Below are 27,948 nucleotides of genomic sequence, written 5' to 3'. Positions count from 1 at the left end.
TTGTGTAAAACAAACTAATTTAAGCTTCGTCGTCATTGGTTAAATTTTACTAACATAATCATTATACAGAATAAACAGATTTAGTTTGCCCTTTTTTTTCTAAAATTTTTTTTTACTTAAAACTTTTTTTTCTCAAATATGTAAGGCTACATTGCTTATATGTATACCTGATCTTAATGATAAGCGTACTTTCCTTCTTGATATTCATGCAAAATAGAACTATAACTATAAAAAATCCGCATATAGCAGAGTAGGCCGAGGGATTTATGATTAAGATTATGATTAAGACATTCTGTTTTTAATATTAGGATTAGATGAAAATAATTCAGCCCGTCCCAAGCTTTCCGCCCCATTTCTGTTGCCCCGAGTGGGAATCGAACCAACAACCGCTTCCTCGTTTTGGTAAGAAGAAAAACGCGTTGAGTTCCGTCACTCTACACGCAATGTCTCGAAACTTGGGCGGAAAATGGGATATGAAGTGTTAATACTAGGATTGCTCAGCCTGCTTTATACAGGGTGAAATTATAAATACATACATAGTATATAATGGTCCTTATAACTTTTTTCTATGTGAACTTTTAACAAGCTGTATGATCGGGACAGTTAACGAGTAGTTCGTTTGTTTTATAAAGCCGAAAGCTAGTACCAATGTTAAATAAAAAAAAATACATTTTTCATCAAAATTTATAGTTGTGATCTAACGATTAACAGAAAAAAAGTTATGTTATATCATTTTAATTTAATCTTCTGATCAAAATATGCGACTATATTTAAATTATCTAATATTACCAGTTCAAAAGTTAAAAATTCAAATGCGGTTTTTAATTTAACAAAAAAACAAGCTAGTAAAACTCGAGGCAACGCCAAAAATAAGTGAGTAAGACTCACACTCACAGTAGGAAATAGAAAATATTTTTTATCTTCAATTTCACGCGTACGGATGTAGGTTCGATCGAGATCCAATCGAGAAGTATTTAATATTTTAATTTCTTCGCTCTGGTGTCGAGACCAAGCAAGGCGTTGAGTTCCGCCACTCAACAAGCAATACCTACAGTAACCGCCGGAAAATGGAAAGCGGAGTGTCTTGACACTAGACTCCCTCTGCCTACTCTGCTACATAATATAAAAATAACTTAATTTATGAAAATAGCCTCTAAAACAATTTGAATCCAATATCATCGCATACAGGAAATTATAATTAATTTCCACAACCTTTTTATAAAAAACAAAGCGTTATAGTTTTTATATAAAATCCAAAAAAAAACACTAATTAAAAAACATGGTGGGTATCCAATCAAATTGTTAAACCTGGGGTCGTAGAGACCCCCAAATTAGGGACCGGTGAGTTACGCGTTCCTCCCTTACCAATATTAAGGGGCCATTTTAAGCTCTCTCTGACTAATGCGTATCATTTTTTGTCTGTTTCTACCTTTTTACAGCCAGTAGCTTAGACTTTATTAAAATTTATAAGATGCTGCCCTTTTTAAGATTAAAATTTAAAACATAATTTAAAATGATATATATTTATTGATTGGCTAATGTTTGGTACAAAAAAGTGTACTCTATTCTTACTTTAATGAAGAGGTAAAGAAAACCATATGTACTTTTTTGGGATGTTGCATGCCTAACACGCAAAGGGACCCATTCTTTATGACTTTTCTTGAATTTGAATCCACAAACTTTTTGTACCATAAACTTATTTATTGGTTATCAACATCATTGTGATGAATTTTATACATTTAATTTTCATTTTTTTTGTGTAACTAAAATAAAAATAATTAAAATATAACCATTTTTTTAAGCGAGAATCGAATCTACAATTTTCAGTTGTCCCATTGCTTTGCATTTGAATAAAATCATTCGCTCAAATATGAATTAAAATATCTTAAGCTACATACGTCGCGTCCCTACGAGTTACGCACTAAGCGTCCCCCACCCAATAATTTATTCAATTCATGACCAAATGAAAAGGAATGTGATCGAGTTTCAAAATCTAAACTAACTTAATTTATTGCTTTGAATTATTGACGAACTTTACTTCATTTTAAGTAATATTAAAAATATACTAAATTTTATATCACATTTTGTATGGAAAACAGAGTCAGCAACACTAAATCTTTTGTTTGTGTAAAATGTCTCACATTTTTCGAACTATTTTACCGTTTCTCCTGTCTTAAAGCTATTCATATGATCTACCCAAAGTGAAATAAGAGCTGAAATAAAAATTACTTTATTATAAAAATTACCATTTTACACCTTTAAAATAAATAGCCGCCTACAGTTCAAATCATATTAATGATGCATAGGCTGTAAGTACTCAGATTTTCTCTAACCTTAATGCTAAGGTAGAATCCATTAGTAAAATAATATTACCAATACATAGTCGATAAGTGAACGCAAATCGTGTCGGCGGATTGTGGCCATCGACCATGAGAGGGTTGGTAATCCTGGCCTGGCCTTTTAAACTTAAAGGCATATGTAGATGCTAGCTGATGGAAGGATTTAGTTATTGTATTGAAATTTCATGTTGTGTTGATCTGTTTGTGCCGATTTTTTAGCTCCTAGAAACCTGGGAACCTAGTGTTAAGACACTTACGTTCCTCACTGCCTGCCGAATTTAAGGTTCCCACTGCCTACCCTGCTATGTGCGGCATACAACGTGAAGTTAAAAAAAAGGAAAACGACAATAATGATTATTATGTTGGATAACTCCTACTAACATACTCATAGTTATTTTAATTTGAACAAAGAAGTGAATCCGGAGCTAAAGTCTAGTGTTAATAAAATATAAAGCTACCTGCTAAATATAATATTCTTTGTACATATAAATATAATAATATAACATAATATAATAGTTCGTACCTGGGCCGGCCCATCCCTTTTGGACTGCATCCAACTCCCGCCTTTGAGTGAACGATATTTTTGTTTGTTTCTCCCACCTTCTAATAGTAAAAGTTATAATAAAGTTAGCTATTTCACTATAAAGAAAATTACTGAGAGTATCGCTGACTTCGAGGGTTCCATTAGGACGGACAGAATATCAAAAACATGTCACTAAATAATAAGATCGCGATTGGATACATTTTGGGCCTATATTGTATGATAACGAGGCGACCATGACTGTATTAAGATGTATGTAAATTATCGGTTTACATTATAGTTTTTTTATCTCCAAACGTAGGTTTTTGCTAAATAAATAGAAAGAAGCAGCTTAACTTTTTTTTTCCGTAAATGGAAGCATAGGCAGAGGGAACCTTTCCGTTCCCCACGTTCCGAGACATTTTGTTTTAAGTGGCGTAACTCAACGCTGGGGCCAGTTAAGCGCAGACAGGTTATGGGTTCGATTGAATAAAAGTATTTAATATTTTCATTTCTTTGCTCTAGTGTCGAGACAAACCTACTTGTAAGATAATCCGCGCCCAACTTTTGAGCCATTGCGTACGTCTAAGTAGCGTAATTCAACGCCGCGCCTTTATAGTAACCTTACATTAGAATCAATTAATATATCAGTGAATGGTAACTGTCAAAGGCGAAACTATTAAAGCGTTTTGTATGGAGAATACAAAACTGTGCTAACTTTATTAATCGGATACATTAAGGGACGTGCCTTCCCTCCACTTCCAATGTACGAGTCCTACAGTGTTGCGATTGAGGTTAAAGAGGCAACTAAATTCAAGCATTACGTATAATAAAGTGTGTGTGAATGGTCTTTAACATAAAAGTTCGTTTAACAAGAAATATATATTATGTGGTATTTGGTATTAACGTATTTGGATGACAGCAATGGTTCTGGGTTCAGTTCCTGCATTAAGTAGGGTAGGCAGAAGGAACCTAGTGTAATTAAATTCCGTTCAAATTACACTCTACGGGGAACTCTACGCCGCGCTTTATCTTATTACCAGAATGAGGAGAGGAAAAAGAAAATAATTTATTTTCACGAATGGGTTCGATACCCACACCAATATTCCGTGTGATATTGCAATTTCATTATGCTCTTAAAAAAATGATAAAGAAGCAAAACGCAGTGTTAAGTTTGCCTGCAAAATTCGGCGGGTAGTGAAGAACAGAAGTATCATAAAACTAGGTTCCCAGGTTCCATCTGCCTACCTTGCTATGTGCGGGATAGCTAAGCTAAGAAAAGCAGAAAGAAAAACCTGCAGTTATCGGCACTTACAGTCAAATAAAGTCCCACTTTACCACGAAAGCACGAAATCCTTTCTCTTTACAATATTAGTATAGAAAAGTGAATATTTCCGTCTGTACACGACGTAACAGGGTCGTGTACGTTCAACTCGCGTAGAACGAGTTTATCGCAAACACATCGACACATTTGACATTAAAAATATATTGGTAAAACCGCCTTATATTCACTTTGGATTTTTCAACGCGTCAACTAAATTTTGTAAGGCTTTCTTCATTCACAGTTTCAAGCTTTTTACCTTACACAATTCTATAGATCCATATCGATGAGTATTTTTTGAAATTGAATTATTATATTTAAATTTTCACTCTCATCCACTTCCCCACTACAAAGGTCGCGCGTAATTAAGTTCCGCAGAGAACGGAATACTTCAACACTAGCCCCTCACTGCCTACCCCTCCAAGCCAAAAGAAAGTACTCCTCGTATTTAGATTCGAATCCACTATTATCGCATATATAATAATACAGCAGGTTTCCAAATGACATCAACACACATACATACATACATACACATGTCCAACATATTCGCAGCACGTCTGACCGCAGGTGACGGTCCCGTTGTATCCAGAACGAGACACGAAGACGTACATGATCTGAACAGCTGTTGCGCCTCTGAAGATTACCAAATGTAATCTATATATATAAAAGGACTTGTCCTCACTGACTGAGGTAAGACGCACGCACAGCCGTAACCGCTGTGCGTAGAAACGTCAAATTTGGATAGATGTTTACTTTCGTAATCTGGACATCCACTAAGAAGGGATTTTGAAAAATTTTAACCCTAAAGGGGTGAAATAGGGGTTGAAAGTTTGTATGGAAAATAATTTAAATCGGCACCGGTTTTTATAAAATTTAAAATTTAGATTTTTAAAAGTATTTAATTGAACACGTGTTTCATCGTTTTCTATAATTCTCCCCCTAAGGGTGCAAATAAGGGGTTGAAAGTTTGTATAGATTTTTTTTAAATCGGCACCAATTTTTATAAAATTTGAAATTAAGACTCTTAAAAGTATTTAATTGAACACATGTTTCATTGTTTTCTAGAATTCTTCCCCTAAGGGTGCAAATAAGGGGTTGAAAGTTTGTATGGAGTAATCTTTAAAACGCCACCGATTATTATAAAATTTTAAATTCAGACTCTTAAAAATATTTAATTGAACACATGTTTCACGGTTTTTTCAAATTTACCCCCTAAGGGTGCCAATAAGGGGTTGAAAGTTCGTATGGAAAAATCTTTAAATCGCCACCGAGTTAATAAAATTTGAAACTTAGACTCTTAAAAATATTTCATTGAACACGTGTTTCATGGTTTATTAGAATTCACCCCTAAGCAATACGCAGGCGAAGCTGCGCGCGTCCGCTAGTTACTAAATAATAATGTTACGTTGCACGTATTGTGTGTGTATGTATGTATAATATGAATTATTTAGGAGAAATGTTGTCGATATTGTTATTTTTAGTTAATCTCATTTATCTCGAGATCGCGTAGAGGTATCGAGCTGAAATTAACACCTATTATTTAGCATACCTTGAAGCACAGAAAAAATCAAACTTTTAAGTCAACACGGTGAAAAGAAAATGCTTGTAGCGTTTATACTGAATTTTGTAAAATGTTGTATTTTGTTTTGTGAAATTCGCCGAGTAATCACAACTTATACGGTATAGTTCCCGTGAACCTTCAGTTATGAAATTTGGCACAAACTTCCTATATAAAAGAAGGAAAAAATCCAAAAAGTGACAATTTATTGCTTTTTCATAGTGAAAGTATCTCAAACTTATAATTGTAATTAATTTTATACAAAATGAATGCCTACGTCCTACCCGTTGGCATACAATCTTGAAATTGATACGGAACCCTCGGAAAGCGAGTCTGACTCGCATTTGACCAATTTTTTGTTACACGTTTGCTACAATTTGTGACACCTCTTTAATTTGCTATTTTAAAGCCATTATAATATGATGTATAGAACTTTTTTACGTCTCATCTTTCTAAACCGTAGAAATGAAATAATTTTAACATAACCATTCCCACGAGAGAGAATCGAACCTACAAGTCAGTTTACAAATACGAGTATATATGTATAAGTATAAAAAGCAGTGCGCCACTGTAGCACCAATATACCTACTAAATTGCAAATTACTATTTGATAACGGCTTAAGGGTTGTTACGCAATATTTTGTATTGTACGTTTTAGTTTATATACTGAAAATAATCCAGATAAAATGTATATAAAATACAAATTTATTTTAAAAATATAATAAATTTGTATAAGCAGAACAAAGAATGAAAAAACGCAATGCTAGAAATTAAATGTATAAATATAAAAACATAGGAAAACATCAATAAGTACTCAATTATCTCTATTTCATTAAAATTGGTTAAAAAGCGAATTTTAATAAAGGTTCGCTACTTAATCGCACGCCTCTGTATTTTTTCTTTATAGAGTACACGCGGTGTGACGTTAGACGGTGAGTGTACACCGGAAACTCTTCTCATAAATATTACATCACAACTAAACCTCATTTTTAATATTAAAAGTGAAAAATAATGTCAAAAATCTTGTCTTTTCAAAATATATTTAAAATGCAAATTTTCATACAACTCAAACTCGGCGCGCCAGTTTTTTAATACCAAGTAGGTGAACTCGATTCTGTTATCAGAGCTTATCACACCTAACTTTACTGTTTTGAATCCAAGCGTCCACAATGAATAAAACAACCCTTATTCGACTGTAAAGTTTCAATCCACTCAACTAAAAAAATCCTAAGATGATTTATTTAAAGATACCTTATCTCATGTTATCTCATTGCGTGTTTCCTAAATAATTAATGCAATATAGGGCATCGATTGTAAGGTGACGGGGAGAGGGGGGCGGGGCCTGAGGCGCGGGGGTGCGCGGAACGCACGCACGCGATTGGCTGTCACTCTGCGTGAGTGCGTAGTACCCCCCGTTTGCGTATGCCTTGCGTTCAGTTAACGTCCAGCCGTGGTAAGAGAAGCACGTGTCGATCGCTCTCTTGTAAATATTCTACGATCGTATACAGTTGTTTTTTTCTTATTTCGCATTGGAACTATTTATCTGTCCATATGGTTCATCTCGTAGATATATTTCGTTCGGCGAAAGTTGAATACCCGCCGCCGATTATTGTAAGTACATTTTTAATTGTTTTAATGTGATTTGTATTTTTTTTTGCAATTTTGTGTTTTTGGTTTTTTTTTTATTTTGTTATTGTTTTTTTTTTCAGATGGATCTGCTTTGAGTCTGTTTGCTTAATAATTTGATATTCTTAATAGAAGTTTTGAAACAAGTGGTTCTTTTAAACTGGAGATTCGTGAATTTTGTTTATTATTTGTGACGCGCCTTGTTTACATTTCAAATCAATTTACAAGTGTCAAGTGAACATAAAATTTTTTTTTAAAATAAATTTACAATCAGTATTAAATAATAGTTTCAAGATCTTAATTTCTTGTTTTATTAATAAAAATATAAAAATTCTGATATTTGATACAGAAAAATGGTGCGGATTACAATTTACAATTTTAATTTTTATAATTAAATAAAATTTTAAAAATGAATATATTGTTTTATTTTTTCTTATTTTCCAATTATATTTATTTCTTTTTATTTCTTTACTGTTAATAATAATATTATTTTTAAATGGAAATTATCATATCAATATAATAACAGTGAAATTATTATAAATTAGGTAAAAGTTAAATTTAACCCTTTTTATATTTTTGTAGTCTTCAATTTATTATGATCATCAATTTAAGGTACTGTTTTATTTATATATAAGAATTTAAAATAATATTATTGACTAATTATTCTTGCCATTAATAAATGGTGAAAAATATTAAAATATAGAATCAATAGAAATCTCATGAAATCTAAGCAATAAAATAAATACAGTGTAATAATATTTTCAAAGATATATTTGCAGCTTTACGCGCGTTGATATTTTTCAATACAAAACTAGTAAACTCTAGTATAAAGATATTTAATTTAATACGAAAATATGATTTAGCCAACTAATTTATAGTCTATTTTAATCTGTGTTTCTACACTATTGATATTTATATACTATAATGTAGACATGAAGATGATCCTGAAGAGTTTTTGATGGAACTTGCTTATTTCAGGAACTAGATAATTAGAATATTTTTTTTGTGATAGTCCAATTTTTGAGGAAACGTTATGTTATGTATATGACCAAACGAAAAAGCTAAATACCAAAAGCTATTTTTATACATTATAACAATAATAAACCTTTAAGTTGGTATTAGAAGCAAAAATAATCTAAAATAAGTATTTATAAGTTGGCAACGTCGCTACACCCAAATAGGCTGTACAAGATATCATAATGCGTTATGGATTTCTAAACTGTTGGGTCAGTCGTAAGCACTACATAAAAACTTTTATCATGCTCTAACCAGACCGGTTAGACGCAGAAACTTCTAAAATGCTGTCCCTTCCACGCACCATTACTTCTTAGAGTTAGGGCGAGTTCATTTTTTATAAGTTTTTGGGATAGTGGTGATGATAGACAAACTAACTTCGCCATTCCCGCTTCAGTGAGTTAGGTGGCAGGTTTCCCTAATTTGAGGGTTCCAACTTAGAAACTTGTGAATGATTGTTTTCTGTTTTAGGACAAGGGTGTGACTTCTCGACTTATGTTAGGCTAGTGTCGTTATTTTCAAATTTATATTATTGTTGGATTTGGGTTTTTTGTAAATTTCTGCCTGAGTATTGATAATGATTACTATTTTTGTATTTTTTGGTTTATTTGTTCTGTTTTTATTATTTTTAAAACATCGTTCATACTCTACTTTATTTATTGAATTAAATAGAGAAATATTAGTGATGCGCCACTTTACCATTAATTATCATAGATAACTTGTCACTATTTTAAATGAAGATGTACGGAACATTATTAACATAATATTAAATTGAATACCAAAAATAACTTTAATAAACATTCCAGTAATACCTTATGCGGAACTCATAAACTCATAATTTGAGGAAGTATTTAATACGCCAACAAATGACTAGTAAGCCCATACAACTTCCTTAAATGGAATTTACCAAAGTTTAAAGGACAATTTTCGTGAGCCTTATATTTTTCCAGTATCCATCGCCCTTTGGCCGCTACACGATTATTTTATCAAATTACTTAATAAATTTTGTTTAGGTACAGGATTGGCCACGAAATCGTAATTTATGATCGGTTTTACTTTCTAACAAAAGCTAATAATTTGTTTTTGAAATTTCCCCGTTGGAACCGCATCGGCTTTTGAACTTTATTAATTTAATATTGTGTCCTAATTTTGCATGTTTGATTTGGGACACGAAGTTATTACTTTGAAAAATTAAGACAAGTTCCACAATATCAGCAACACCTTAATTATATTAAAACAAAGCATATTTTACCATTTAATAATCTATACATATTCTTCTTTACACTGTATTATTAAACTATTTTATGTCTGTTTTAACAGATATTAAATAAAACAGCTTAATTTTAACCGTAGATTATTAGATTTTATAAGCTCCCAATGTTTCCAGAAGCCTGAATTAACGGCCTCTAAGACTTTAGAGGCTGTATCAAAATTACGTTTGTCTTTCTAAGTATGTTTTACAAATGATTTTCTCGTAAAAATCTTTGGGTTCCATTACCCTCGGCTAATTCCCTGCAGGGGATGTTAACAAAGTTTTGTAGGTCAACACGAGGAATACAGGCGAGGGTATTCATTTAATAATATTCATTTTAAAAACAATATTGTTTTTAGCTTTCTCCTCTTTCGGCTTTTTTCTGGATGAAATGCAACCTTTTATGATAATTTGGATTTGATGATACGTAATATTTCATTTCGATTAGAATAATATTATTGGCTACGTATTAACTTATTCAATAATGTTTGAAATTATAAAACTAAGTAAAATATAAATACATAGATTAAAATGATTTTTATATGCACTATAATGTGCTCGAAGCTATAAATTGTAACTTGAAAATTTTTACTTGAATTTCCATTTTTCGTATGAATAAAAAAAATTCTACAAATATTAAGTATTAAATTACATTTAAGTACATTTAATCTATAGCTAAAGTCGAAAAACATAAATAATTGTATCATGGTAACCTAGCGACGCCGCACCGATAATGGTCAATATTATGACTTAAAAGCTTACTTAACACCCCTGACATGTAAAATGAGGAATATTTTCTTATGATGTTTGTTTTAATGGTGGTGGAGTCGTATTATTATATGGTTCTAGCCTTATGAATATTGAAAAAAACAGCCGAATCTACTAGACTTCTTGGGGTTTAGTCTATGTAACTCATAACTTCGAATATGTAATACATATTACCACTACGATGATATTCAAACGGAGACGTAAAAAATCAGATCTTCCATTTTACGTGTTAGAATGTAAACGAAATTGCAGGCAATGACTAGTGAATACACAAGCCGTAATTTAAAAGCAATACGCTCACAAATAATTAACAGAAAAAATTAAACACGTTTAAATTATTTTCCAACTGAAATGAAATCAACTAGTTTTTTTACAAATAAAATTTAAGTATTTAAATTAATTCATAATTTTGTAAATTCATTTATTGTTATCACGGCTCTTTAAGTTTCATTACAATCAGAGTTAAATTAATTCATTTCGTGAACAGCTGTTTCCTATATTTACATAATAGTTCGTCTATTATACTATAATAGTGTCATATATGTTTTCATATTATATTTAACTTCTTGCTATATTCCGTGTATGGTAAGGTAGGGATATAAGTAGGAAAAAATTTAGTGTTGAGACACTCCATTCATTCAATTCAATTCCAGACATTTCGAATTGAAAGGCTCTGAACGCGCTTTCTTTGTCACAGCATCTCCACTCCAGTAAATGAAAATATTACATTTCCCTGAGTGAAAATCAAACCCACAACCAAAGCATTCAGAGTCAGAAGCTGCCCCATAGCGCCATGTTAGCCTGTTCCCTACAAAATGCTGATAACATATTTCAATCATTTTTTCCATATTTCGATTATAAAGTAAAACGTTCAACCTGTTTCGCAAAAATCACCCCACTTCAAAAGTAACCTTAGTATTCGAAGGCTTAGGTCTTTTGATCTTCATTGATTGCTTACATTCCTCGTTTAGGTATCTCTTTGAAACCGTAAAAAATCAATTTAGCGAAAACGACGCTATAAAAACATTTAATACTGGACAGAGAACACCTTAAAAGTAAAAGGTTGGTGAAAATTCTATTTGTGTATGGTACTTAGTGCTTTTATACGTCTGCGTGCTTATTAAATTACTTTTTTTACGAGTACTTATTTCGAATTTAAAAGTATGTTTAGTTGTTAATGTATATAATATAGTATATTTTCACATAACATATAGAATAAGGAAACTGGGAACATAGTTTTAAGACATTCCGTTCCTTTTAAGATAATTTCGCAACTCAAACACGTTATATTTCGAAAATTGGGCCAAATAGGAAATGGACAGTTTCCTTGAATAGTACTTATCTATAATCCAAATTAACGGAACTCAACGCCGCACTTTGCCGGAGCACCAGAGAGAAGAAATGAAAATTTAAAATATATCACTATCGCGAATGGGAATCGACCCCACAACGTGTCGGCTCTATATAAGTTTAAGCAGTTAAGTTAAACGACAATTTATGTACCTATAGCTGAGTAGGTCGCATATTTAGTTAACGATAGTATCGCGTTATATCACATTTACTAATTGAAAACTCCGATCCATTAGTTTTGAGGCGACGACAATACTAGTTTACGAGTTTGTTCCTGACATGAATATTCCTAGCCACAACTTATTAAGTGAACTATGACTCGTGTGAGAGGAATGTGGAGTGTTTTTATTTATAGACTTTATGAGATTAAAGAGAATATAGACACAAACATTCGTATTGGAGAAATGTTTTTGTTAAATACTTACTTTTTTGCTTTAATAAATTTTGTAAAAGTAATCCATATGAGTGCAGTGCGATAGTATGGTCGTGAGTTCGATTTTGATTGAAATTAATTTCATATTTACATTAAACAAGCCCTCTTCCCCATATTAACGAGATGTCGCGTATTGAGTCGTGAGACTATGTCTTATTAGAACGAAATGATTTCCTGAATTCCCTCAAGAAGAAATACAACGAAAAAAAAAATATTATAAAAACTTGCGCTTTAATACTCGTCTCTACATTCTGTACATTAAATATTCACTTTCCGCTGAAATATGGATGAAGTGGCGGAACTCAACGCCGCGCTTTGCCTCGCGATATGATGAAAATCTTAAATATCTTATTACCTCGAATGGGAATCGAATCTGTCGCGCTTACAGCCGCACTCTTGTACCACTGCGGGGTACTGGACTGGTCTAAAAAATCGATTAACTAAAAAACCATAATTATATCGATTAATGGTCAAACTAAGTCAACATAATTATTAGTAAAATGAAGACAGAAACTAATTACTCTAACGCCGTAAAAGGACATATAGTTGATTTATACAATTTATCATTCGCGTCGTAAAATATGACTAATCTACGAGTATACCTTTATGACGTACACCCCACAGCCTTTATAGTAAACAAAATCGCGTGATGAATTATCGTCTTTAACTACAGTGTGTTAAGTGTTAGATTTGCGCGAGTTTTTACGACACAAATTAACTCAATTTTTGTATATCAATGTAAACATTGCTGTAAAAGTTCTGATAACATCTTTATAGACTAAATACATTAGTTTTACGAATAGTAGAGTAAGGTAAGTTGTTAGGTTTAATAGCGTTTGAGTAATATTAATAGCATTGTAGATAATTATGCTATTCTTTTTAGAAAACGTTTTCAATTAGAACGTAGCGGGATATAATTTATATTATACACGTTTTTTAACTGTTTTGTTGTAGTACAGATTTTTTATATTTCCAAAGTGTAATCGATTTTCAATTTGTTCCACATAGCAGGATAGGCAAAAAAATGTAGAGTAAGGACGCTCTACCCTTTATTTCCGCCAGAGTCGGGCTCCACAATAGCTGGAAACAAAATGAAAAAAAATATTTTGAATAATATACTATACACTCACAATAAATATAACTTCAGTAAAATCAGATTAACTTACACTTAATTTAATAATTATAATTTAACAAAGAAGCTAAAAGCACATTTCTTTCATATTTCTGTTATAATATATTCAACGGCGTTTAACACTGCAATATTTTTAAATTATAAACATACATCATCATCATATTACATTGTGCTGTGCTATATACTTTACCTAAAGAACGAATATGCCACGCCCCCGTATATAGGCCATCTCGTTTCCTCTGCACTGCAATAAATGAAATAGCCTGATAATGCCTAAAGTATCAAGCCTTCTAGAATTTAAAACTGATGTAATAAAATTCTTACATAATATAGCCGATTTATAGTAAAAACAATAGTTTCGACACGAGCGTACTTACGACTGTAAGAGCGATAGGTTATGGGTTCAATTTCCGCTCAAGGAAATAAAGTATTTACCATTTTTATTTTCTCTGGTCTGCTCTCGTAAAGAGGCAAAAGCGCGGCGTTGAGTTCCGCTACTCTACCTGAGATGCCTATAGAATTCGGCGGAAAGTGGGGAATGTAAGTGTCTTAACACTAGGTTCCCGGGATCCTTCTGTTTATTCTGCTATGGTACGTTAAATAGATTTGTTCTAAATCATCAATCTCATATTATATCTTAAGTATTACACGATATCGTAACCTACCGAATGTAAGCAACAGAATGCGGCGTTAAGTTCTACCACCTAACACGCTATTTCCCTACACAATTCAACAACAAAACTATACCATACAATTTAGAACTAAAATATAATAAAATTCTACATATAAACCATGAAAATCATTTCATCCGAACGCCATTACTATTGCCAGCTACAAATTGATACAAAATAGTTGGAACTTCCCTTCATCACGAGAATTTCAGTTAATTATGCGTAGTGACTATAATACAGTGTGTTTTAGAATACATTAACTCTGGGCAAATTGATTGTTATCGGTATTCAGAGGCGGAACGCTCGACGTGCCGCGTGCTTAGTTTGCCATGTCGGTGTTAGTTTGGTATGTTTTCTCTGACATATCATCATCACATCATATTATCACATTCGTTTGACATAGTGACGCGTCACTACGTCCTTTATTTACCATATTTTTTGTTAGGTAGACGAGAAGCGGCAGTAGTAGCGCAGCAGCACAGTGTCTGAGTGACAGTTGTGGGTGCAATTCCCACTCAGAGGAATGTGTTGTTTTCATTTCCTTGCTATGATGAAAATTGGCAGAAAGTGGGGAACGAACTGTCCCGAATGAAGGGAGCTCGAGGACTCAGTGTTCAGACACTGCCGTTCCCCACTTTTCTCCAACTTAATAACAATCTAATTTAGGTCATGCACTAAGATGCTTGTGTTTCTAAAGCATCTAATGCGTCTGTAGGTAAAATCACTTTGATATAATCAAATTGCAAAGACGTGCATGTTAGAGTAAAGAGCAACTGTAGATTACCTAGCCGGATTCTCAAAACAAATTCATTTTCGGACTTACCTTATACTATTATTAAATTAGCTAAAAAGATTTTGTATTTTATTTAAATGTCTTATTAATGAGGCCATACGTACTATAAACACCCACACATAAAGTGTCCACCTGCCTTCGAGCCCAAATTGTGGGCTCGATTCCCACAAAATTAACCTACTTATAAATTATGAGGAAACGAAAATATTGAATACTTATTATGTTTGTTTTCCTTTACAGATGAACCGGGCAATTCAGGTGAAACCAGCGGACAGCGAAAATAGAGGAGGTAAATTTATGACTTTAACTATCAAATATTAAATTCAATTAATTGATTATTGAATTTATTTTCTTAAGTATGCATTTATATTATGTATAATACATTAATAAATACTATACAACTACTATATAACAAATTACGTTCCCTCCTTTTTAATAGAACACGTCCACCCTCTCAAAATAAAGGTGCTACTTGACATGAACGAGATTTTTTTTTACATTCAGATTAAAAAATCTTATCAACTTATCGAGGCCACGAGTACCCAACGTGACCATACGCGGGTTAAATATTTATATTATTCCAATTCACAAATCAAATAATTTTATTGTAGGAATACTCCCAAAAGTTATTTTTGAAAATGTCACAAATTGACGAGGGCCATTTTTATTATTTATGGTTGTTTTGACAAATGTCGGCGCGATAAGGAGGCGTATTGAATGGAAGGGAGATGTGATTTTACATTTAGTCTAATTTGCTTCATTAGATGTCATTAAAGAACCAAAAGAGAGTAAATTGGGTGATTCTTTTCCTCAATCTTTTTTTTTATGAACTTACTGGCTTAGTTACTAGTCAAAGCAATGCATTTTATCTTACAAAGAATACTATATCACTAATACAAACATTACACCAGTTTAGACTTGAACCCACAACCCCTTGTCAAAAACTTAATATTTACCCTCTTCATGACAAACCAAGTAGATTTTCATAATAAATCTTATTTATAGTAAAGGTCGAATCGACTCATCATAGCAAGGTTAATAATTGGTGACCATCGCCAAATAGATCCCAACGGCGACCCCCAAGGATATTACAGAAACTTACCCGTGGATCTTAGAAGGGACCGCCCATTAAAATTATCGTTAATCTAATTGTATTCTACTGTAATTGAATTATTGATATAGACGGTATTACTGAATTTAGAGCTACCTAAATATTGTTTCTCCGGGTATTTGATTGATATGTAAACAAAATTAACAAAAAGTAGGTATTTTAGGAGCTTATGAAAATTCCATATAATAATAAGCTACGATTATGGTAACTTATGATTTCATCTGTGTAGATTTAAAAAAAATGTTTGGGTGGCCAAATTAATATAAGGAACTAACGGTTTGGACTGAAAAATTAAATCATATCTCTCTATTGCTTCAGCCCTCTCGCTTGCACGCTCGGCTCAGGCGGAACGTGACAATGAATCATACTTTTTTGCGTTCAGCTAGCGTTCATCAATTTATAAGACGTTATAAAAGCTACAATTTTTTCTTCACTAGATCGAAAAAATAAAAAAAATCGAACCCATAACCACCACGTCTACCCAATCGAAAATCATATAAAAATCACAAAAAACGCCTCACTAATTTCCCAAACATCCGCAACAAATAAACTCGTGTGGCCGCAACAATCAATCATTGTTAGTATTTTATTAAGCAACAGGTCCTTTCCTTATGTTTTCGCCAGTTTCATAAAACTCAAGAGTTTTATTTGATCGCGTGACTCCAGCTATTATTTCGACACCTCATCTAGCGAAATATGGCTAAGTGTAGGGTAAGTGGTGGTGTGGTGTTGCCTGTTAACACCTATTATGTTAAACGAATATTACACTTTTGTTATGGTTTTCACAATGAATTTGTTAAGGGAAGTGTGAAAAAATCCGTAGATTATTCACTCATTACAAGGCTTATGCTTTGTATGAAAAAATATATTTTATTAAAAGAGTTTTTGAGTAATCATATTGGCCGATTTATATAAGAGGCTGTTTGCGACGATTGTTAGTTCGATTCCCAGTTGATAGAGAGAATTATTTTAGCTTCACGATTTTAGGCAAGCTAAGCAGAGAACACCCACAACTAAGACTTTCCGTTCTCCACAGCAAATGAAATTATAATCTCAACAAACTATTCAACTTTTAACTACATTCCACTAATCCATGTTATAAATGTGAAAGTTTGTGAGATAGAGATAGATTCTTGTTCCACCTTTACATCAGAATAATCATTTATGTAAAGTTTTTATATAATTTGTTTATACCTTCATGCTGTATCCCGCACGTAGCAGGAAAGGTTGAGGAAACGTTGAGGGAACTCGGGAGCCGAGTCTTAAGATACTTCCAATAAGATTCCGTTCCCCATTTTTCGCCGAATTCTGAAGGCTTTGCCTGTTTACCAGATTGAGGAAACGAAATTAAATACATCATTTCCTCGAATGGGAATCGAACGGACAACTTGTCCCGCTTACCCTTAGGCCACTGGACTTTATAGAATTGGGCTATTGTTACAGCTATATGGCAAGTACAACATCACAGAGCAATCACTCAGAGCATTACGTGTCCGTAAAATCAAAGCCCCATCATACGCGATAGTCAATTTACGTGCCACAAAAAAAGTCCGGAAACCAAACGGCTGACACGACAAATCGCCCTCTTCCCCATAATGGTACTCCACGGAATCCAATCTGGTGTAACGCGAGCGTTCATCATCGCCCCGGACGTATGGGACGTTGCGGAATAAATTGATTGCTTCGTACCTATGGGTGACGGTTGCTTGCGCTCTTGGAACACCTTCTTTGTAGCGTTTGTGAAAGTTGTCTTAGAAATGTTGAGGTTTTTTTCTATTTTGATGGTATTATTAATATTTTTTATCTTATTTTTACGTCTAAGAAGTATTCTTAAAAGTATAATCTCTAATATTTTTTTATAATCAACACTCGATACCTCCAGAATTTAGCGGAGAATGGACACTAGGTTCCCTAAGTTTTTTTCTTCATTTATAACTTTTCTTTGTATGTAGATCCACTATACCATAAAAAAATTAAAACGGCGAAAAGTAAAGTACAGAGATAATTATCGCAAAATTTTCTCCCCACAATCTTCGGGAAATATGTATAAATAACTTATACTCTACTATTATTACATAACTAGTGGACCCGGACGCGGCTACGCCTGCTTGAACTATAAGAATATTTATTAAATATTATATAATATATTTATTTTTATAAGGATGAATATCAAAATATAAGTTCATTTTGGGTGACATTTTCTTAAAACAACAAAGAAACTTTGCAAACCGGTGCTTAGCAACGACGGTTGTTATTAATATGGCAGAATGGCAGAATAAATTGCGTGTCAAATTAGAAAGTATTTTAATTTATTAGTATATATATGTAATGTAATATTATATAGCCTATGGCACTTCTGAAGAATGCAGCTTTCATACAAAACAAAAACATAGTAAATCGGACCAGTAGATCCAGAGATCTTAGCGTTCAAACAAACAAACAAACAAACTCTTCCGCTTTATTATATTAGTATAGATGATTGACATATGCATGTATATAGTGTATACCACTAAAAGGTTTTTGATGAGACGAATTTAATTATCGTTCGGCCTTCAACAGCTTTATATATAGAAAGCTTTTAATTTACAGAATATATTCAATTATTTTTGTGGCCGTCGTGGCATAGCGACACAAGTGTGTGATTGTAAAGATTGTAGGTTTGTTCCCACTCAAGGTAGTAAATACAGCTTAAAGCTGAAAATAAAACTTACTAAGGTATATTTTCAAAAATACAGTAGTGCTACTACTAAACCTATATTTAAACGGGTTAAGCCGTTTCTAGCTTGCACCAGCGCCCAGACAAACAGACAAAAACTTTAAAAATCGTTATTTTATATTATATTACATTGATAAATGTAATCAATTTTGTCATGTATATTCCATGCACAGACAGGGATATCCCTTCAAAAAAATATCCACATTTAACGTTAAAAAATGTAATTTTGGTACCCACATTAACACCCTCACCTTATAATTTAATTCCCTAACATCCAGTTCGCACGGCAAACACGACTAATTGACGTTAGCACTCATTACAATGGCCATGTAAACATAAATAGCACGAACGCCCGAATTCTTTCGAATGAATTAAGCCAAGTATTATTTGTACAGATGTTTGAACATTTCAAAAGTTTTTAATCAAATTGTTTGTGTTTCATACCATTACTGAAGTGGATTTGATGCACTTTAGCTAGTTCGTGCGGTGGAATAGTTTGATATGAGGCGGTTTTAATGTCTACAGATTCTGTTAGGATTGTAGGTTGTTAGCTTGAATTAGGCCAAGATTTTTTTTGTCTCTTTATTAATTTTGTTTTCAGTTATATATTGTTATATAACCAAATATTTCAAAAATCACTTGGTTTTTCATGTACATTAGACGCAAAAACATTAAAATATTGGATTATCCTTTAACATTACATAAAATTTAAAGAACGTGTTTAGACACCTATTTTTCTCACACTGGCACTGAACGGTAACTCTGTAAATTGCGGCGTTTACTTCCGCTATTAAAAATACAAGAAGAATAGGAACGGAATGTCTTAACATTAGGTTCCTTATAACTACACTGTTAGCAGAGTCAGGCTAAAATCAGAAACAAAAACACGTCATTAACTTATATTAAATACAAATAAGACAATCTGCTTATTCACATCAACTTATTTAAAACATTATAGTACATAACATTTTGTTAGAGCTGTGTACTCGTGCACCCTCAGTTTACTCGTAGTTTCAAAGTAAATTCTATGAAAGGAAGTAACAAGCCCAGATTTCCGCGCCTCGTTCCCAAACCTCAAAACATTAATTTGGGAGCCACAATCTTCTGGCACAACGTGTGCAGCGTTCTGCGTTTAGCACAACACAATGCAAGTACAATAACACCGCAAAACCATCTATTACGAATGAATGCATTTTGCACATAGAAAAACAACGTTGTTATATCAATTTCTAGTAGGTAGATTTATTCATGTTTTGGCTGGTTTCTTGTATTTTATAGGGTAGCTATAAGGAACTTGGAAGTGGGTAACGGAAGTGTTTTGTTGGGAACGGAGTGTCTTAATACTAAGTTTCAAGGTTCCCTCTGTTTACGCTGCTATGTGCGGGATAAAGCGTGAAACTAAAAGTAATTAAGAGATTAATCAGTCTGTTGTTTATTAAATTTTATTCTTTCATGTTTTTAGTTTAGTCTTATTTCAATTCATTATTTTCATTTTCTCATTCGGATAACAATACAAAGCGCGGCGTTAAATTCCGTCACTCATATAAATATTTCATAAGAAAATCTATACCAATTCAGAAAAAAAAACCAATATTGTTAAAAAACATAATTTATTAAATTAATTTCTATACAATTATTTTCTATACATTACAATGCCACTACTAGATTAACTTCTATAAACTCTTGTTGTAAATACAACATAACTACTGTAGTTCTAAACTTTCATCAAATATAAATATCATGATAATACCAACTTCAATAAAATAAGCTATAATAATAACACATTAAAAAGCATTTATTTAAAAGCATTAAACTTGTTCAAAATCACTATAATATTCATTAAGATCGAGTGTTGAATTTAAATAACTATTTAGCTAGGCAATGATGCAGGCAGGAAACGCTGTAATATTACTAAAGATATCGCAATTTAGTCTTTATTCGTATAATATTAGGTGCCAAAATAGGTTCAACGTTTTCTCTTCGTTTCACTATCTTGGCTGTACGTGCAGATGGCTCGCTATTTAATAACCATGCCTAGTTGAATACGTTAGACAACGATTAGGTCACGTTCACACGAAACCTAACTTTCAATTCTTTATGTTCTTATACATTTTTTTTTAATTTCACGCTGAATCCCGTATATAGCAGGATAGGTAGAGAATTAAGGTGTTCTAGTGACAAATGGAGTGTTCCGTTGTCCATTTTCTGCTAAATTTTAAAGTCATTGCGTGTTGTGGAGTGGAGTAGGGTTTATAATTTTACCAGAGCGAGATCAATAATTCCCCCCCCGAGTAAGAATAGAACCAACAACCCTCGTGTTTACAGTCAAGCGCTGTGCCGGTACGTCAGGACATCCTCTAATAATTTTCTCATATACTTCTCCAAATTTTCAATAATACTCTTTTATATTCGCGCAAAATCTTCTTCGTCTTGAGATATTTAAATAACGTTCGCGCGTTGAATCCTAATTTTCGATGGGTAATAGTTTTCTATATTCTTACTTATTATGAATTTAAAAATTTTATGTACATACAATTACCAACAAATTTTCATAGCGAATTCCAAACATCCGCTTACACGATAGAGTTAATCGTGAAACATCTCAACATCTAACACTCACTCGTCTTGGAAACTTTCGAATTTGTAATTTTAATATCTCAGTATAAACGTGATGTAGGGAAGTTGGGAACTTTTCTTAAAATAATTTTGTTTCGTACTACGCTACGGTGTGCTTTGATGTACATGTACGAACATGTGTATAACTTTGTATTTAATGTGAAAGAAAACAAATCTTAGTCATTATGGATATAGTTGTGTGGGTGTTGATTCAAAGCGATGGTTGTGGATTCGATTCTCACTCGAAGCAATGAAATGTTTAATATTTTCATTTCCCAGCTGAAGGCCAAAAAGCATTGAATCCCGAATTAATATGCAATTTCCAGAATTTAGCGGTTAAAATGGAGAATGGAAGTTTCTACACAAGATCCCCAGGTTCCCTCTACCTATATAGCAGGGTGCTATGTGCGGTATACAACAGGAACAATAGTTCACTTATATAATAAAAAAATCTGAAATCCTCAACTATTATATCTGTTTCAATATAACGTACGTAACTTGTACGTAAGTCGAAGTTCAATATGTAATAGTTTGCCTCCATATGTCGTGGAACGCCTTGCCAATACCATCAACTTCCGGTGAAACCGCAGCCGTTCTATGTCCATCCTGTTTCAATACTACTATGTTGGTACTTTACTTTACTTTCGATTTCATTAAATGAAAATTATATAAGTTCTTATATTAGTTTAAAGTAATAAATACACTGAGGCCAGTGGCGCAGGGGCACAAACATGCGAATGCAAACTCTGTAGGTTATGGATTCGATTCCCGCTCGAGGAAATGAAAGGAAGGAGGAAATTAAATATTTAATATTTCCTCACTCTGGTTACGAGGCAGAGTGCGAAGTGTAGATGAATCACAAAAGACGCAATTCCTCCAGAATGTGATCTTAACACTAGGTTCCCAGGTTTCCTCTGTCTACTTTAAAAAAAATACAACAGTGAGGTTAAATTATTCTTTGCTTCACGCTTTACCCTATCTTCTATATGATATGTCAAACACTTCGTTCTCTGATTTCTGCCCAAAATCGAAACATGGATATTCTTAGTTCTACATCTTATACTAAATAAGCGTAATATCAAAAGGTTCTTTGAGCAAAATCCAATATATCAAAACAATCTCATTAACAGCAGGATTTTATAACTTTTATACATTTTTTATTAAAAAATTTAATCAACACCAAAGAAATATCTATCAATGAACGAAAAATATACATTTCAAATATTTATTAATTTTGAGCTACCCACAAGTTTTAATATTTATTTTCAAATGAATTCCCTAACCCTTTGCGTGTATCACAAACACTTTGAACGTATTCGATCTTCAAACTAATTACTGGACCGTATATAAACAAATTGGATTGAGATTCGTTTCAACGATGTAACGTATTCATCTGTATTAATTTTAATTTGCTCTGTAAATTATTAAGCTTTAATATATTATTAAGTGTGAAGTGCATTCGTTAATAATAGGTCACTAGTTCTTTTCCTGTGTGGGTCGAATTAGTATTTTTTTATATGTTTTTTATTTATTAATGACTAGTTATTAATAATGAAGAAAATAAAAGTCAGCAAGCAACGCACTTGTAGTTCCTCTGGTGACGCGCGGGGTCGTAGGCGGCGGTGGTCACTTACCATCACTTTGCTTTGTCGTTTCCATAAAAGAAAATATTATTAAAAAAAAACTACCATGTCCACCATTAATATAATTGCGGCTCAAGAAACTGCGTTTTTCATCTCCACACACACTTTCCACATTGTAGCAGGTCTTATTTGCGAGACGCGTGACGAAATCTATTATATGAAGCGGTAAGTCTACAAAAGTGGCAATTTTTGTCACGTTTTTGTTGCTACGAATAAGCTTAGGTAGGCGTTAGGGTGGAGTATATATTCCTTTATTATTTTTTTTTCTGTAATTAACATTAACTTCAAAAAATGTTTTTTTTTTAAATTCACCATTCTGAATGTCAATCAATTCTGTTATATTAAAAAAGGTCTGTTGAGTATTTTTCCATTATTTTTTAAGGTAGCATTCTCACATTTTTTGCAACTTTTCAGTTTACTTAATAGACAGATAATGTTGAAAAAGTTAAAAACAAAAACACGATATTATCTTATTAAAGATATATTTCGTATTAGTGACATGTTGAATAAATATAGATATTACAATAAAAAAGAAAAATAAGTAAACTGAAAATTATATAAACTTTTTGTGGCACAAAGATAGTGGAGACCCTATTGGGTGGACTCTGTATGCCTTTATATAAAAAACTATAATATATAAATAAAACTTGTCATTAAAATTAATTGAAAAATAAATATAAAATTTAAAACTTAATATCCCTCTACTGTTCTTATCACATCTACATATGTTTTTAAAATTAATGTTTGTATTAAACAAAATATTAAAGAATATTTTTAAAAAATAATGATGCCTTTATAAAACTTTTATAGAAAATAATATGTAAACGCATACAAAAACCTATTTTAACCTCAAACGTTAATAATCCGAGTGATTTGTAAGTACGTAATGATAGGAAGCACGCGACCGACAAACAGTTGTCGTTACAAATTCATTTATTATAGCTGATGTCTCGTAATTTATTCAGGTGGTACAATGAATGGCAGCTTCGAAAGTCCAAGTGGAACTTCGTAATTTTTACTGAAATTATATTATATATTAAATAATAATGATTGTATTATATTTTTTATTAAAAAAATATTATATATTAAATTGAATAAAGCAAAAAGTTAAAATGATGATTGCTTCTTAAGACGAAGAAAATTGACAACGATAAGATAATCTATATATATAAAAGGACTTGTCCTCACTGACTGAGGTAAGACGCACGCACCGCCGTAACCGCTGATGGTAGAAACGTGAAATTTGGACAGATGTTTACTTTCGTAATCTGGACATCCACTAAGAAGGGATTTTGAAAAATTTTAACCCTTAACGGGTAAAATAGGGGTTGAAAGTTTGTATGGAAAAAAAAATAAACCGGCACCGATTTTTATAAAATTTGAAATTGAGACTCTTAAAAATATTTCATTGAACACATGTTTCATGGTTTATTAGAATTCACTCCTAAGGGGTATACCCCCAAATAAGCAGGCGAAACTGCGCGCGCCCACTAGTATCTAAATAATTATACAAGCATATTATACTTATACACACTGACATAGACTTATTTAACTTATTATATAAATGTTTTGTGCATTTTTATATGCGTCTACTGTATTTTTCATTTATTTTGTCATGTTCGTCATAATATTTCGTAATTCAAAAATTAATCAAAAAAATTATTAATTTCGAATCTGCGACTCGATATAATATCTTTATTAGCTAAATAAATAGTGCTTACTAACTTAACATTTATCTTAAAACAAAGACATTCTCTAACAAAAAACCATTTTCTCTACAAATTACTGACATGCATATGTATACATCTGCCGCACACCAACTGTGACGTGGGTGTTAATAAATGGACTGGGTCCTTCGTCCAATTGCCCATAGTCCCGTGGCATGACTCCATTCACTCATCACCGCGTGTCCGTTGGAAACCCTCCTTTTGTTTTATTGTCAAGAATTGTCTTATTGATGAAGTGTTGTAAAGTAGAAACGCGAATTTGTTTTAGAAAATAATTATCGTACTAATGTTATAAATGTAAAAATATGTGAGGATGATAATAATAATAATATAACATTACTAAACTTAAGTGGGCCAAGCCAAATTTGGGTTGCTAGCTTAATATATTTTTAAACTCAGCTGTCGTAGAATATATCTATAATTATTTACGTATTTTCTACGTATGTAAAGCTAAACAAAGGTAACCCAGTGCTAAAACACTTTTTTTTAACTTTTCCAACCAATTTTCAAGACATTACGTTTGGATAAGGAACTCATTGCCACACTTGTTTATTTTTTGACCTCCCCTTCTTTACAAAATTATACATAACAGAATGTAATCCAATTTTAATATCTCTAATTAGAAGTTGTCTATTTTATAAGTTCCAAACGTTAATGTATTTATTTAGTAAATATTTACTGGGAAATTTGAAAGCTGAAAGTTTTAGCCCTTCAATTCCAAGAGTATTCGCAAAATCAAATAAACTTTTGAACAACATTAATAACAATAAATTAGATTTCACTATGCTTGTTGTTGATGTTGAAATTATTTGGGAACGACAGTGGAGTTTATCTGACAATATTCATTTATTACTAGCTTAAAGACGGGAATGACGAAACAATTATATTTTTGGGTATCCAAAATTGCAAAATACGGTTATTATGAAAAAACATTTCAGCTTCGCGGTGTATCTCGCGTACGGCAGAAAAGGCAGAAAGAGCCTAGTGTTAAGACACTCCGCACCCCACTTTGAGCCGAGTTATGGAAGCATTGCGTGTTAAGTGGCGGTATTCAACAATAAATATTTTAATACGTTTTCTAAAATCTTTCTTCTATCTTTCTTGAAATATACTTAATAAAATAGTTGAGAGTACAAAAATGTAGACAACAACTACAGAGCCCTCAAATAATATAAAAATATTTCGAGCTCCACGCTTCATCTTATTCTATCCTACCCCTATCGGATGGCCAGAGTAAATATAATAACTATCAAATTATAAACTATTAAAGACCTATAAATATTCAAATCCAAAACGCTTATAAAAAAACATATTTTGGAAGAACTTTTTCCCTGTATTGTAAAATTCATTTGAGGTTTATCATAAATTCAAATTGATCGGCTTTTTAATGGACAAACTCTTTAAAGTCATTTAAGTTTGTTGATTAAAATATGCAAAGCTTTAGCAAAATTGAATATCATTATGAAATTAGTAAATATGTTTTATTTATTACTATGTAAAGCTATAAAAGTTTAAAGCCTGGTTAGAACTTGGAAAAATCAGATAATATCTCTTAAAACTAGTATAATATGGCAGCATTGGATGCGTGAATAAGCGTGAAGGTTTCGGGCTGGATTTTCACTCAGGCAATTAATTATTTTATCACTCAACACACTATGTCTCATAAATTAATACTGAACTTGGAAGTGACTTAATTTTAAGCTAATGGAAAAGAATATAGTGATGACAATACGAGTATATATATCAATTCTTACCAATAAATTCAAAATCTCGTAATTTTTAAAGTTGTTTATTACTTTTGCTTTCCAGACAACTCGAGCAAGAGGTCAAGATAAAACAAAGTAACAAACGAAAAGTATTACAAAAGACCCAAAATTATTTCAAATACAAATAAATCAGAAAATGACAAGACAGAAAGATAAGATATCACTTATACGAAACTTCCTTGCTCTATCAGAAAACTATAAATTTGCCATAGGACTGTGCTCGTTGAAATTTTCTTATACAGTTAAAGTTTCAGTCGTAAATATTTTAAAGTAACTTCCAAAGGAAAAGTGACACCGAGTGTTGACGCTTCTGCGGGAAACTTGGGGTGGCCAGTGCGACAAAATAACCCCGTCGAAACTGAGTCCGAACTTCAAATACAAAAGTTTCAAATGGGATACTACCAGCGACTCGTTTGTTTTCCAACAATGCATTTCTCGGTATACCCAGGGGATGGCGAACCTTTTGTCATAGTCCAGGATTTAGAAGTGTCTGAACAAAATATATACGGATTCTTATTTTATACAGAAATATTATGACATAGAAAATATATGTCTTTTCTTTGTCATAATAACTATTTCCTTATAATAATAAAATAATTTCAACGTTATTATAAAGGCATTTGCATCTTTTAGGTAGAATTTGGTCTACGAACGTCAACTGTAATCTGCTTACTCCGGGGAATTTCAGAAAGGTCACATTTTAGTGGGTAATAATACATATTTCAGAGATCCGATAATTTGGGCTTTACCCAAAAAGGGTTTGTGAAAAAGCAATGCAATGCCATCGTTAGTCTCTAATCCCGTGTTCCACATATTATGTCCCAATTATAATTTTATTTGCTAGGCCCGACTGGGTCGCTTGTTATCCACTTGTAAATAGCTTAGTAAGAAGGTTTGTAATTCAATTTCGTTGGGTCCGTAATGCTTTTTAGTTGAGACCATTTCATGGGTTTTTGTCATACACTCAAAAGATTTAGAGTACTCTTTATATATTTTATGTATTTATTTATTTATATATACATAGCTCGGCTATAACCTACAATCGATCAATCTCTCTCAATAACGCATTAAAAACTTTCGTTCTAACAAACACGCGAATATAAATCGCAAAAACACAAAGAAAAATACTTTTCCCTTTTAAAGATTGTTCACATTCGCGATTCCCATGACACGAAATTATATTCAACTTTACGGTCGGAGCAAAGTGTATGTTATTTTACGTTACAACCGAATAGACAGCAGAAATGATACTCAGCAATTCCCCACCCGCCATTATTATTAACTTTATTTCCCGCTCAAGTAAAAGACGTGGAATCGAAACCTCTGGTGTATACGTACCCGACGACGAGCCCGGCACCGGCGGCACCCTGAGACCCTGATACCCTGATACCCTGAATTATTTATGTGCCAAGCCAACACACGTTCCACTGGACATATGAATGTACACACTTTAGCACTTATGAGGAGTTAATAAATTATATCGTTGTGCCTGATGGTGAGGTCTCACGGAACCATCTCGCGTCTAACTTATTTGTGCAACTCACGGAGAAATGTTTTCTTATCTTGGACGCTAAGCGTTGTTCTTGCGCCAA

At 32.5% G+C, this 27,948-nt stretch overlaps 1 protein-coding gene across 2 annotated transcripts in view; it reads left to right on the top strand.

The window, feature by feature from the left end:
- Nucleotides 1-27,948, top strand: part of bru3 (CUGBP Elav-like family member bruno 3) — a 516,795-nt gene that overhangs the window by 347,114 nt on the left and 141,733 nt on the right. For both annotated transcript variants that reach the window (XM_085203136.1, XM_085203135.1), the window contains exon 4: nucleotides 15,018-15,066. In XM_085203136.1, coding sequence (XP_085059262.1) covers nucleotides 15,018-15,066 — 49 coding nt within the window. The remainder of the gene's footprint in view (nucleotides 1-15,017; nucleotides 15,067-27,948) is intronic.

The sequence above is a fragment of the Heliconius melpomene genome, chromosome 19 (genome assembly GCF_056956725.1).
Source record: "Heliconius melpomene rosina isolate 202511_hmr_F chromosome 19, ASM5695672v1, whole genome shotgun sequence".
Classification (NCBI taxonomy): domain Eukaryota; kingdom Metazoa; phylum Arthropoda; class Insecta; order Lepidoptera; family Nymphalidae; genus Heliconius; species Heliconius melpomene.
The sequence above is the reverse complement of the archived record's forward strand: the minus strand, read 5'-3'. Positions and strand labels throughout refer to the sequence as shown.